Source organism: Eriocheir sinensis, chromosome 24 (assembly GCF_024679095.1).
Source record: "Eriocheir sinensis breed Jianghai 21 chromosome 24, ASM2467909v1, whole genome shotgun sequence".
NCBI classification, from domain to species: domain Eukaryota; kingdom Metazoa; phylum Arthropoda; class Malacostraca; order Decapoda; family Varunidae; genus Eriocheir; species Eriocheir sinensis.
In genome coordinates, this window is record NC_066532.1 from 6,444,303 (window position 1) to 6,459,440 (window position 15,138).

A 15,138-nucleotide genomic window follows, 5' to 3' on the forward strand; every position below is an offset into this window, starting at 1 on the left:
CTGGAGAGTCAAGGTCGTGGGCACGAGAGCAAGTGATGTTGTTCCGCACGTAGGCGCAACATCCAGCTTTGGACTGAAATTTAGGATAGAGATAGTAGGAGGGAACAGAGTAGAGGTTGCTGTCAGCAGCCTCAGAAACCTGAGTTTCGGTGAGGAAGAGAAGGTGAGGTTTAGAGGAGGAGAGATGGTGTTCCACAGAATGAAAATTAGAACGAAGACCGCGAATGTTGCAGAAATTGTTAAGAAAGAGGTTCGAAGAGTTATCAAGACACATCTCAAGTTGGCAGCCAGAAGGGGAGCCCTCCCTGCGAGAATTTGTGGTACCCCCCCAGGCGGTGACCCTGAGGCATGGTTATGGTTCGCCATTTTGAATTTTGGGAAAAGGTGTGTATGTTGTATGAATGTAGTGTGGTGTGGATAGAGAGGATCTGTCTTTATATGCTGAACTACTCTCTGGTGTTGATGAGACAATAGGGAAACGGTTAGTGAGGACATGGGAAGGGTCTTTGGAGGGGCTCAGCACCCTCACTGGGAGTGGCTTGCGCCCGCTCGGTAGATGTATTCCTACCTACTCTAGCCAAATTATTATGATAATAATACAAAAGCATGCGACGAAGATGTTTCCATTACGAGCTTGTTTTGTTTCCGTCACGCACTTAGGCGTCTCCCCTCTCACCTACCTACGATACCGTTCAGCGATATTCATGCTACAACAAACATTTACATTCAAGTTTTCAATATCACATGATAAATTACAGTTCTTTAGCTCCAACATTATGCAAATATATGTTCTTTATAGTAAATAACATATCTGATACAAGCAAAGCAATTCATCTGCTACAGTCATATGAAACACAAGGCGCTGTCACTCACGGTATCACGCGTGGCTGGAGCTGGGTTATCAAAACTCCATCATTACCCACAGCGGCATTATTTATGCCGGCATGGCTGGAGATCTTGGGGGCGGGGGCCCGGGGGTCTTGTCTCCTTGTGGGGTTCCCCCCACACACTTCTACAAATGAGTATGGCAACAAATGGGGCTCCGAAATGGACCATTTGGGGGGGGCGCCTGGCCCCTTTGTTGGGGGCCTGGGGGGGGCATCTTCTTATATGACCCCAACACCCCTTCCCTTAGCTACGTTACTGAATTTAGCCATTAGACTTGAGCCTGTATCATGGCACCCCCCTCAGGCTGTCACCCGGGGCGGACCCCCCCCCCCCCCCTTACTACGCCACTGCTGGGCGGATAAATGGCAGATGGAGTTCAATGTAGGGAAGTGCAGTATTCTGAGTGTTGGTAGGAACAACTCCTCTCATAACTATTGCTTAAATGACACTCTCATAAGCAGGTCTGGGTGCGAGAGAGATTTAGGGGTCTTAGTGAGCTCTGATCTCCGTCCAAGGGCACAATGCATTCAAGCTAGAAATCGAGCAAACAGGGTACTGGGATTTATTTCAAGGAGCGTAAGCAACAGAAGCGCCGAAGTCTTCCCCATACTATATTTAGCATTAGTTAGACCTCATCTTGACTATGCGGTTCAGTTCTGGTCACCTTACTATAGAATGGATATCAAAATGTTAGAATCGGTGCAGAGGAGGATGACTAAGATGATTCAGGGGTTGAGAAACTTGCCATACGAGGAAAGACTCAAACAGTTAAACTTGCATTCTCTAGAAAGGTGAAGGGTGCGTGGAAACATGATCGAGGTTTATAAATGGATGAAGGGCTTTAATAAGGGGGATATTCATAAGGTTTTGTTGGTAAGAGAACTGGGTAGGACACGAAGTAATGAGTTTAAACTGGATAAATTCAGATTCAACAGGAACACAGGCAAAAATTGGTTTACTAACAGGGTGGTGGATGAGTGGAATAGGCTTAGCAGTCATGTGGTGAGTGCCAATACAATTGTCACATTCAAAAATAGATTAGATAAATTCATGGACAGCGATATTAGGTGGGGTTAGATACACGGGAGCTTAGGTTCAAAGGAGCTGCCTTGTACAGGCCTATCGGCCTCTTGCAGACTCCTACGTTCTTATGTTCTTATTCTTTTTCACATTTAATTCCCACTCTATATGGGCATACAAAATCTGCAACCTCACTTCTACTTCGCTCACAAACCATCACTTTACTTTTGTTGACATTTACTTTCAGCTTTCTCCTGTTACAGACACTATCAAAAACACTGACCAAATTTTGTAGGTCACTTTCATTTTCTGCAATGAGCACTGTGTCATCAGCAAACAGTATTGAATTCAGTACCCACTTCCTTCCCTCATCGAACAGTCTTACTCCATCTTCTCTAACTTTGCCCTTCATTTCTCTAATAACACCATCCATATAAATATTGAATAACCATGGTAACATGACGCACCCTTGTCTTAAGCCCACTTTTATCTCAAAATGTTTTTCTCTCTCTCTCTAATTAGTGAGAAAGAGAGAGAGAGAGAGAGAGAGAGAGAGAGAGAGAGAGAGAGAGAGAGAGAGAGAGAGAGAGAGAGAGAGAGAGAGAGATACATAGATAGATAGATAGATAGAGATAGAGAGAGAGAGAGAGAGAGAGAGAGAGAGAGAGAGAGAGAGAGAGAGAGAGAGAGAGAGAGAGAGAGAAGAGGTGAGGGAGGGCATGGACACATGAGTGTGTGGGAGTGTCAAAGTTTGTTGAGTTACCCCTTGAATGGTGTCAGCGCCACCGTTCTCGCCGCTGGTGCCGTAGACAGTTCAGAAATATGCTACCCTGCCCAAGCTTCATATAAAGTTGAACACCAGTAATTGAATATGTAGTAACGGTACTTTATAAATGTCAAATGAGGTTAAGTTAAAGGAGCTTTGTTCTATTGGGGCGGCGGTGGCTGAGCGTTTAGCGTACCGGTCCCGAGTTTCACCCGTGTCCTAGATGATGTGGTTCCAATCCACAGCTACCAGCCAAGAATAGATGGCGCTCTTATAAAATCTTGCCTGTGCCTTGACTGGCTTGGGCCGACCACTAAGTTCAACCAAGAAAGCCTACTGGCGCTAGTAGGCCTGGATGAAAAAAAAAAGTTTTGACAATTCTATAGGAGTGTCTCAAAACAACAGCAATGCAGTTTATCCAACATGAGCTTCCCCCAGTTCGTGCCGGGTAAACGAGGTTCTACTGTGCTTCTATTCTGTATAAAATAACATAAAATGATTTTTATGTAAATATTTTCTGGGATATGAGACGCATTAATGGGATTCACATTAATTTAAATGGGGAAATTCTTTTTGGTTTACGAGTGTTGTGCTTTGAGAGAAACTTTTCTAAACGAATTAAACTCGTGAACTGAGGTATGACTGTACTTGCTTGCGATCCACTTTGTCTTGCAGAGTGGAGGCGTGTTGCGGCGGTGACTGGCCAGAACTGGCAACTCTGAGCCTGGTGAAGCGTCAGACAGTGGTAACATATTATGCGTAGAGAATAATTATTATATCAGAAATAAATATCTTCCTGCCTTGAATCACCTGCAAAGACGGAGCAATTATTTTACTGGTAGATTTTGGTGTTTTGGATAAACTGTTTTTTTGTTGTTGTTGTTTTCATCAGAGGGCCATAAAACTACCCCTGATAATGCCCTGAGGGTACAGAGGAAGGGTCACACTACCACTATGGCCATAAAACTACCCCTGATAACACCCACAGGGTACAGAGAAAGGGTCACACTACCACTATGGCCATAAAACTACCCCTGATAACGCCCACAGGGTACAGATGAAGGGTCACACTACCACCAGGGCCATAAAACTACCCCTGATAATGCCCACAGGGTACAGAGGAAGGGTCACACTATCACCAGGGCCATAATACCACCCCTGATAATGCCCACAGATTACAGAGGAAGGGTTACACTACCACCAGGGCCATAAAACTGCCCCTGATAATGCCCACAGGGTACAGACGAAAGGTCACACAACCACCAGGGTCATAAAAGTACTCCTGATAATGGCCACAGGGTACAGAGGAAGGGTCACACTACCACCAAGGCCATAAAACTACCCCTGATAATGCCCACAGGGTACAGAGAAAGGGTCACACTACCACTAGGGCCATAAAACTACCCCTGATAATGCCCACAGGGTACAGAGGAAGGGTCACACTACCACCAGGGCCATAACACTACCCCTGATAATGCCCACAGGGTACAGAGGAAGGGTCACACTACCACCAGGGCCATAACACTACCCCTGATAATGACCACAGGGTACAGAGGAAGGGTCACACTACCACCAGGGCCATAACATGGTAATTGTGGAGAATCACTCTGCGTCTCCAAAATACGATATTACGCCTCCATATTATGGTTAAGGGACTAAATACATGTCCCTTAACCATAATATGAAGGTAGAAGTACTTAAAAGTAAAGAAAAAGCCGAATTAATCCCCTTCACCCAACGATCTTGGGGGACCCGCAGAAGTCGGGGTATTTGGGTGAGGGAGCATATTTAAACTACTACAACCAAACTTTATGACCAGCTAACGGGGGCTTTGCCCCCCTCGACCCCCATGCTAACCAAGGGGGAGGGGCCTGCACCCCCCCCTTACCTTTACTGGATGGAATGTTGCCACGTCCATCCGCCATTTCTCCTCTCCAAATACTGGAGAGGCTTGCCCCTCGGCAGGGGCAAGCCAAGAAACAGCTGGCCGCGACGCCTATTATACTCTTCGTACATATGAAACCAACACAGAAGCCTCTCATACCAAGTATATATATATATATATATATATATATATATATATATATATATATATATATATATATATATATATATATATATATATATATATATATATATATATATATATATATATATATATATATATATATATATATATATATATATATATATATATATATATATATATATATATATATATATATATATATATATATATATATATACAGGTAACTCTGATTTACATTTATATTGAGTATTGTCCTTGAAGAGGTCACGTAAATCAAAAACAATGTAAATCAAACAAGAGGTAGGTTTCTATCGAAAAATAAATATTCACCTCATTCAGTGGAGAGAGAGAGAGAGAGAGAGAGAGAGAGAGAGAGAGAGAGAGAGAGAGAGAGAGAGAGAGAGAGAGAGAGAGAGAGAGAGAGAGAGAGAGAGAGAGAGAGAGAGAGAGAGAGAGAGAAAAAACATATCACCGAGATATCCACTCAGGCACTCAATCTCAGCCTCACTGTGTGAGGAAGAAATGAGGGACACCATGTGCGACTGGCTAGTATTGGTACCGGTACCGAGCAGTCTGTTATCGGTACCGTACCGTATGGCTGGTAATGTTAGTACCGGTACTGGTACCGGTACTTGTCCACCCCTATTGTTGAGTAGCGTGGCAGCGTGTATACTGTATTGTTGTTCAAGTGGCGCGCGGGAAGAACCGAGCTCAGCAGTGTGGCCGCGGCGCCGTGTGAGTCCAGTTGCGTGAGACATCCATAAAATATTGCATATAAGTGAAAAAACATGTAAATTAAAAATTTATTTAGATTTTGGACCTCGCGTTATTACAAAAACGCGTAAACCAAACACGCGTAAATCAAGAGTTACCTGTATATATATATATATATATATATATATATATATATATATATATATATATATATATATATATATATATATATATATATATATATATATATATATATATATATGGGTAGGCGGTGGCCGAACTGGTAGCGTACTGGACCCACATTCGCCGCGTGATGGACGACGCGGGTTCGAATCCTCACGCTACCACTCGGATTTTTCAGTCACCGCCGAGTGGCTTAAAACTACCCACATGCTGTCCTGAAGACCACCCATCAACCCGGACTCTAGAGGAAGCCGTCCAAGCGAATCAAGAACGAGTTCCGGGGGGCAGCATGAGCCAACGCAAGATGGCGCCACTATAAACACTCGCCTGCGCCAGAACGGGCTGGGCCAACCATCAGGCCCCACCTGGAAGAAGCCTTGGGCCGACCATCAGGCCCCACCGGGAAGATGCCTACCGGCGCAATAGGCAACAACGTAAAAAAAAAAAAAAAAAAAAAAAAAATATATATATATATATATATATATATATATATATATATATATATATATATATATATATATATATATATATATATATATATATATATATATATATATATACCTGGGGAAAGGGGTGCAAAATTATGCTCCGCCCCGGGTACCAAAGACTCTTGGAACGCCTCTGTTAATGCTTACATCATGAATTTATGTTTGGTCCCTGAATGCAGTGCAGTAACAAATGACTTCCGGAAAGGAGAAAGAATCCAATTCAGGGACTATCTATTGCTGAAAATAAAGGATAATAATTCACGAAAGTGTCGCCTCCTCTGGCGGTGGCCGCCATGGGGGCGGTGTCTCCGGTGTTGCGAGAAATACCTCCTCGCAGAAATAAGTTGCATATACATGAAGGGGGGTCCAGGGAGGGTGAAGCCCCCCACCCCCGTTAACTGTTAGGTCATAAAGTTCGGTTGGAGTAGCTTAAATATGCTCCCCCACCCTAAATCCCTCTGCGAGCTATTTTGCGGCTGCGGCGGCAGCACCGTCACCATGGCGGCCGCCGCCAGAGGCGACGCTTTCATGAATTATTATCCCCTATTTTCACCAATAAATAGTCCCTGAATTGGATTATTTCTCCTTTCCGGAAGTCACTTGTCACTGCACTGCATTCAGGGACCAAAAAGAAATCTATGATGTAAGTATTAACTTTGCCAGAGGTGGCTAAGGTTTCGTAAATTTTCCCCCTTCCTTCTATTTCCTTTTTGTCTCCATACAGCCCCATCACTGTACAGATTGCCCCGTTGTCCTCCCCTAGCCTCCTAGCCCACTCCTCCCTGCCTATTACTGTCACTAATGCTGCTTTTCACTCCCCTCTCTGTCTTTCATAATTACTGCATTCTACAAAAGCCGTCTTGCCACAGGTCAAGATTTCAGCTCCAGCCTCCCAGGTGACCCCCGCATCTGCCCGCCTTCCTCCGGGTGAACAAATCGCCTGGCCACCACAGTTACCCAAAACTCACCCTCGAGGCAGCGGGTGATCCTGATGGCACGGGTGAACAAGGCGCCTGGCTACCACAGTTACCCAAAACTCACCCTCGGGGCAGCGGGTGATCCTGATGGCATGAGTGAACAAGGCGCCTCACCAGGTTCTCACCTGGTAGGGCCATACCAACCGACAACCAGCCTAGACTGGGCAGGGAAGGCAAGGCCCAAAAAGAAATAGTCGGACATTCCAGTCAGGCGAGCAGGCAGCACTACTAACACAATTGACATATAGTAACTGGTTAAGTGTGTCTTCCAATTAAAATGACATAACTTCAGCTTGTCCTAATATTAAACTTGAACAATAGAATTAAAAGTTATAGAAGAAATAGTTAGAAAAGGTAATTAAAAGGAGGAGAGTTCAGCGATCAGAAGTAACTGTAGCTTAGACTTGAAAGTTGAAAGGCTGGGAGTATTAACCACATCAGAGGGCAAGGAGTTCCAACGCTGAATCACCCAACAAGAAAAGAATCTCCTACGAGCGTCCATTTCAGTGTGTTGCATCAGGATCTTGAATTGGTGGCCTCTAGTGCCCACTTGTGGGGACAATGTGAAAACATCAGAAGGTTGAACAGAGCATAGACCATGGAATATTTTGTAGCAGTAGATCATGTCTTGTCTCAACATTTTACCTCTCACTGAAAAAAAGTCAAGCCTGTCCAGTCTATCAGCATATGAGAGATCATTTAGCCCGTCAACCTGCTCAGTCCACCTACGTTGCACAGATTCCAACAATTTCAGATCTCCCTGGTAACCCAAATTCCAGACAGGGGAAGCAAAATCCAGAATAGGTCTAACCTCAGAGATATACAAGGAAGACAGGAACCTAGCTGAGCGACAGACAGTGGACTTCAACAGGTTGGTAGAAATGCCTCCAGCCTTTGTAACAATACTTCTGATATGTTGGTGAAATTTCAATTTGTTGTCTACAATCACGTCAAGGTCTTTGTGTGTTGAACAGCGGTTGATTGATGTACCATCAAGTGTGTATAGAGGATAAAGATTGTCTATCATCACATGTTGTCTAGCAAAATGAGGTGGACACACTTGTTAGAGGAGAATCTGAGCCCCAGGAGAAGGCAGTGGCTGACAGCATATCAATACTACTTTGCATTTCTTGTGAAGCTTGATCAGAATTTGATAAAGGAGCTAAATGGAGGTAAAGTTTAAGATCATCTGCAAACATTTTGTACTCGCAATGGAGTTGAGAACAAGTGTGGTTTATGAAGATAAGAAACAGGAGTGGTCCAAGAATGGAGCCTTGAGGAACACCACTTAGAACTGGCTTAGGAGAACTTACATAACCATTGATAGAGACCCTCATGGTGTGACAAACAAGAAAGCTGATGATCCATTGTAAAAGATTCCCAGAGATCCCAATAAAATAAATTTCTCTACCAGTACCTGGTGGTGAACACGATCAAACGCCTTGACAAAATCAAATAGTATCAATTCCACCACATGACCCTGGTCGTACCAGTAGGTTACATAATCGTGAGTAGGAGCTGGTCAGACACAGATCTGTTTGGCCTGAAGCCAAACTGATGTTCGTCAAACAGTAAGTGGTCTTCAATGAAACCAAAAAGAGACTTGCAGATAATGCGCTCCATAGTTTTGCAGGGTATGGGATTGAGGCTGATAGGTCTGTAGTTTGGAGGATTGCTACGAGGGCCTTTCTTATAGATGGGGGATACATGGGAAAGTTTCCACAATTGGGGAAGGAAGCCTGAGGCCATTGACATATTGAAAAGAATAGCCATGGGGTAGGCAAGCTCAAGAGCACATTCCTTAAGGGACTCAAGACGCAAAATAATCGAATATTTTCGGAAATATTCGTTTTCTGGGAAAGTGTGTCAAAAGGGTCTCCAACGTGTTGGCAACACTCATACCAGTTGGTATGTATCTATCTTGTTTAGAAAAATTTATATAAAATAAAATAGGAGAAGAAAAATAGGAAAAACGGGGACGGCAACGCATGAAAACATATTTTGTCAAAGAGAGTACTTTCAGAATTTATTTATTTCTTTTTTTTTTCTTTTATTTATGTTGATGAAGACTGTTGGCAACTGCTGAGCAGCATCGGGAAGACTTGAGGTTGGCTTTTCAGTGCCTTATCAGAGGCTGAGGAGAGAGGGTGGGTGTCGCCCGGTCCTGCCGCTGTCAACGTCTGTCGATCGGGTTTTTTCCCTTCCTACAACATGGGAGGGGTAAAAAAATCAACCCTTCAGAATAGGAAGAACATGGCGTTGGCAAGACAAGCCAAGAAAAGAAGACTGGAAGAAGAACAAAATAGAAGAGAAGAAAATCTTCTGGCAACACCTGCTGTGGCGCCCTCCACATCCACTCATACAGAAGAAATCCCTTACAAATAGAGACTATTTTCGTGAGAGACAGCGCAGAGAGAGGAAAAGCAAGGAAATGAAGGGGGATGATAGTCTGTACAAAGCAGGGGCCTTTTAAAAATGGAGGCGCAGACTTTAAATCGCCTCTCCTGAAAAGTGTCACTTTTTCATGTATTTCATTACATATCTTGCTTAGTTTCTGCTCTAAATACATAGTTTCTTTTTTAATTTCAAGAGGAATATTTGTAGTTTTTTTTGCGTTAGAGAAAATAAATGAAAACAATGTGACTTATTTTCTATGAATTTTTATCCTTCATTTTTGCATGGAAAAATCCGTAAAATAATAACAAGAAATTGAAAAATCATAAAAAATTAACAAATAAAGATAAATGGAAAGTCAGTAACGGATTTTGTTGTCCAGACTCTCTTCTTTCATGTCATGTATAATTCATTGATCAGTAACAAAAAATGAATTTTTTATGATTTTTTAAAAACAATGTAAAAAAAAAAATTAAAAAAAAAAAAAAAAGGGAAAAGCAAAATAAATTTGTATTGGATTTTCATTCTTTGCTTAAGGGTAATTATTGACAGTGACAGTGATAACTACAATTAATATTGAAAGTTCCGTCATGAGTACCATCTGTGTTGGCTCCATAGCCAAGGGTGGAGGCCATCTGGTCCCATAGCACTGTCGGCATTCAGAGTTTTTTAGTGGGATTCAACTTATCTTGGTGAGAACTGGACATCTGATATATTGCCATTACACACTTGGTGGGGAAACACATTATTGGAAGACTCCACAACAAATACAGAGGCAAAAACTTTGGCAAATGTATCTGCCATACAATCTGGGTCATCCATTAGATTTCCATTTACCATAAGAGGACCAACTTTAGGATGATCAACTTTTTTGTTCCTGATGCAGGAGTGGAACAGCTTAGGTTTAACAGAGTGGAACTGGATGAGCCAGTCCTCATAGTTCATTTGAGCGGTTAGGGCGGAAGCCCTTAGAATAGCATTGGTCTCATTAAACTTGAATAGCTTTTGTAGCATGAGATAAAACTGTCTACCATGAGTTTGTTGTAAGTGTTTATATTCCATCCAAAGTTTGCTGCATTGTTTGAATAGATTACGAGGAATATCTTTACTCCAAGGAGGACACTTACTGCGCGGCCTCTTGATAGGGATGAATTGGTTGGCTAACTGGATCAGGGTGTTGGATAAAAAGGCATTAGCAGTGTCAACATCAAGATGCATTAGCTCATAATCCCAATCAATTTGGTGAAGGGCATTGCAGATCCTACCATAGTTACCTCTGGCCCAGTCCAATAGAGGAGCACCAACCCTATCACGAGTGTCTTCTCCTTGATATAGATATGCTACTTTAACAAGAGCATGACCACAATTAGGAAAAGGAGGAAATATGATGATATCTTGAATACGGTCATCTTCAGTGGTAAGGATTAAATCAAAAATGTTTCCTGACTTAATAAAGGTTGGTTCTAAAATCCATTGATAGAGACCCAAAGTTTGGAATAAGTTAAGAAACATGGTGTCACAAGCAGTAATGTTATGATCTGGCACCACATCATTCCAAGAGATTGAGGGCAGATTGAAGTCCCAATGAAGTCAATAAGGGCAATGTTCTCTTCCTGAGTGTAAGATGGAGGATGGTAAACTGTTAGGATATACAAATTCAACATAGGCAGACATAAAGTTAAGGTGTTGGGAAAGGAGTCAGAGTCATTAAACTTGTGAACCTTAATATTGTTTCTGACATAGGTGCAAACACCATGCTTTGGAAAAATTAAACCATAGTCATTACGAAATAGAGAATAGCCATCAATGTTAACAACTGAATCCTTTATAACTGGCTGTAGCCATGTTTCTGTCACTGAAAATATGGCTATATCCTCCTCATGGCAAAATTTATTCACATAAAAAACTTTATTAGATTGGCAATTTAAATTGGAAAGTGCAATATTAGAAAGTTTAGAACATAGGATATGAGTGTTGGGTAACGCTGGTGGAGCTAGTTTTTTAAGTATGACCAGCAGCGTGGCCAAGCATTAGCTGATGTTGAGTTTACACTGCGGACTCCATCTGAGGACGTAAGTCCACCAATAGCTCCACCTCCATCACCACTGACATCTTTGGGCAGATTATCCTCATCGTTGATATGCATCATAGTTGGGTGCAGAGCACCACTGTTAGTCCTGCATGCAAGAGGACAGACGTTCTTTAAGAACTGCCCGTTGCTTAAACGTTATGTCTCTGGTGATATACACTTTATCAAAATAAGAGTTTTTTAGTCTCTTCACAAGGCCTAGCAAATCCCATCTAGCAGCAGTATCCTTGATCTTGGCACGACACAGGTCAGGCTTAATGGGCACAATTTCCTCCAAAGAGATATATTTGCCAACACCAAAAAGAAAAGACACCACATCCCTGAACTTCTGAGAGAGGGATTCAACATCTGAGCCCAAACCATGAATGATCACAGTGTCGCCTCTTTTCTCTCTTTCCCTGATTTCCACAGCCTCCTCATGCAATATATTCCTAATTTCTGTGGGGCTAGGCAATGGAACAGATCCAGGAGCTGGAGTGACTGGCCCTGAACCTGATCTAAGTACTTTGATCTCATTAGACAGCTTGGCAACTGCATTACTCAAGCCTTTAACTGTTTCAAAGATTTGAACTAGATCATTGCTACAAGGTTGTTTTTGACTACGTCCTAGCCGACAGGAAGTACAAACATAACAGACGCCAAGAGTGGAAAATTCCACTACATTCTTGAAAGCTTAGAGTGGAAGGCCAGAACACTTTTGAGCACCACGAGTCCAGGTCTGGCAATGCTCACACTCAAGAGAGTCCTCCTCACCAATATTTACGCCACATATAACACAGGGAAAAGGTTCATCACCGCGGCTGGATGCCGAAACAACCCCGCCAGTGCTGCCTGCAACGCCAGTGTCATGGCCCCGTCCCGGGCCATTGAGAGTCCTATAAATCATTCCCTGCTTACCAGTCATTTCAGCCAGTACCGGTTGGGCTGAGCAACTACCGGTGTTCAGCAAAAATGCTATAGTGGAGGAGTGGAAGCCACGCCCTCTCGCAGCAGCAGAGCGGGCTGGCCACCACAGAGATCAAAATTCACCCTCGGGGCAGCGGGTGATCCTGATGGCATGAGTGAACATGGCGCCTGGCCACCACAGTGATCACAACTCACCCTGGGGGCAGCGGGTGATCCTGATGGCACGGGTGAACAAGGCGCCTGGCCACCACAGTGATCACAACTCACCCTGGGGGCAGCGGGTGATCCTGATGGCACGGGTGAACAAGGCGCCTGGCCACCACAGTGATCACAACTCACCCTCGGGGCAGCGGGTGATCCTGATGGCACGGGTGAACAAGGCGCCTGGCCAACACAGTTACCCAAAACTCACCCTCGGGGCAGCGGGTGATCCTGATGGCACGGGTGAACAAGGCGCCTGGCCACCAGTTACCCAAAATTCACCCTCGGGGCAGCGGGTGATCTTGATGGCACGGGTGAACAAGGCGCCTGGCCACCAGTTACCCAAAATTCACCCTCGGGGCAGTGGGTGATCTTGATGGCACGGGTGAACAAGGCGCCTGGCCACCACAGTGATCACAACTCACCCTGGGGGCAGCGGGTGATCCTGATGGCACGGGTGAACAAGGCGCCTGGCCACCACAGTGATCAAAACTCATCCTCGGGGCAGCAGGTGATCCTGATGGCACGGGTGAACAAGGCGCCTGGCCACCACAGTGATCAAAACTCACCCTCGGGGCAGCGGGTGATCCTGATGGCACGGGTGAACAAGGCGCCTGGCCACCACAGTTACCCAAAATTCACCCTCGGGGCAGCGGGTGATCCTGATGGCACGGGTGAACAAGGCGCCTGGCCACCACAGTTACCCAAAATTCACCCTCGGGGCAGCGGGTGATCTTGATGGCACGGGTGAACAAGGCGCCTGGCCACCACAGTGACCAAAACACAAAAGTCCAAAACTCACCCTCGGGGCAGCGAGCGACAGCTGGGCGGGGCGAGGAGCTTGATCTTGATGTCACAGATGATTTGTCACTTGGCCAGCGGTCCGTGCTTCAAGGTCTCCCGGCCGCGCCTACTCTAGAGTCCCTTGATAGAGTCCCGACAACCTAAGATTTGGACACCATTATTGGCCCTGTTTTCGACGTGCTTTTCAAACGCTATGCGCAGGCTCTCTTTTCTGTTTCTGATCCATAGCCATACGGGTCGTCCACTGAAACTGGGCACACTTAATTGTATCAGACCTGCACACCTTCTTCTAACATCCAGCTGGGAGCCAGCAGCCAACGAATTCTGAGAAAATAAATAAGAGACATGTAGTTTGTGTCTTTACATCAGCAGGTATCGCCAACACACCATTACGCCCTTATACTTTACCATAATTTGGTCACCAGCCGTTGGTATATGTCCGATTTTAAATATATTCGTACGTAAAAAAATAACCTTAGTCGCCCCCCTTAAAAGATGCTCGACAAATCTGACCTCAAAGTGCTCAGGAAACCTAAAAAAGCAAAGCCTGATTCTGCAACAATTTTCTTAAGCTCATCTGTTCGAACTGCAGAAGCTCTGTAATAAAATGCTACAGCTTTAATATTTGTTCTCCAGTATTTGATCTCAGTCACTGATGCCTCTGAATCAGAAAATGCTTGATCTGATCGATGTGCCACACACCATACACAAAGAAGATCTCTACCTATAGTGTGTTCAGAGCATGAAGTCGGTTCAAGGTGTGGCAGATTCCAGAATTCCCATGAGTGCAGCGCTGCCAGTTCGACCGCCAATTATCAGATTAGCACTCTCTCCCGGCCTACCCACCCACAACCCACCTGTTTATCTCTCTCTCTCTCTCTCTCTCTCCCTCTCGACCCGGGGGAGGGACCTAGGGGGACACACCGACCACCACCACCACCACCACCACCACTACCACCACCACTACGTGGCAACATGGGAAAAAATCGCTGCCACGTCATAGAATTTATACAAATCCTTGTTATAATCCTAAACATCGACACTCATTGTACTATGTAGCTTCCTTTACTATATACAGAATATATAAAATATCACTTTCAAATAGCACACGGATGGGAAATAAGAGAGAGACGAATGTACGAAGGGTGATTTGGCAGAATGGCTAGAGGCAAACGACGATACCAGCTCCACCTTGAACCGACTTCATGCTCTGAACAGACAATAGATATTCATTTAGCTTGGCCCATAACCCAGACTTCCCCTTCCGATATTTGCACTTTCGCCATCTGTAGTCAATCCGGTCAGCTTCTTCTTTGCCACCTCGCCAATACCCAGGTATTTGAAATTAGTCAGTACAGCATCCATTAATCCTTCAGCCCACGTTTTTCGGAATGACTTTCACCTAGGAAAATGTTCTTCATGTTCTTTTCCCTCCCCACAAAACGAGCAGTAATAAATTTGTTATCAACTAAATATTTATCAACAGAACCATCAACTTGTAGTGAAAAGCAGTCAGCATCAATTATTTCTTGAACAGTAGCTTCCATAACTACTTCAGCAACAGTGTCAAGCATCTCTCGATACACATTTGGATCTCGATAATGAAATGCAGATGCCGGTGGCTGAAAATCACAAAAGGATGGATCTAGCCCATATTCACGGTATACAGAGATCTGGTT

At 44.2% G+C, this 15,138-nt stretch overlaps 1 protein-coding gene across 1 annotated transcript in view; it reads right to left on the reverse strand.

Annotated features, from left to right (window-relative positions):
* The window catches only part of LOC127002810 (uncharacterized), a 48,417-nt gene extending 41,214 nt beyond the window's left edge, over nt 1–7,203 (reverse strand). The window contains exon 1 of the mRNA XM_050869015.1: nt 7,130–7,203. Within this exon, the coding sequence (XP_050724972.1) occupies nt 7,130–7,203 (74 nt within the window). The remainder of the gene's footprint in view (nt 1–7,129) is intronic.
* Between the last annotated feature and the right edge of the window lie 7,935 nt (nt 7,204–15,138).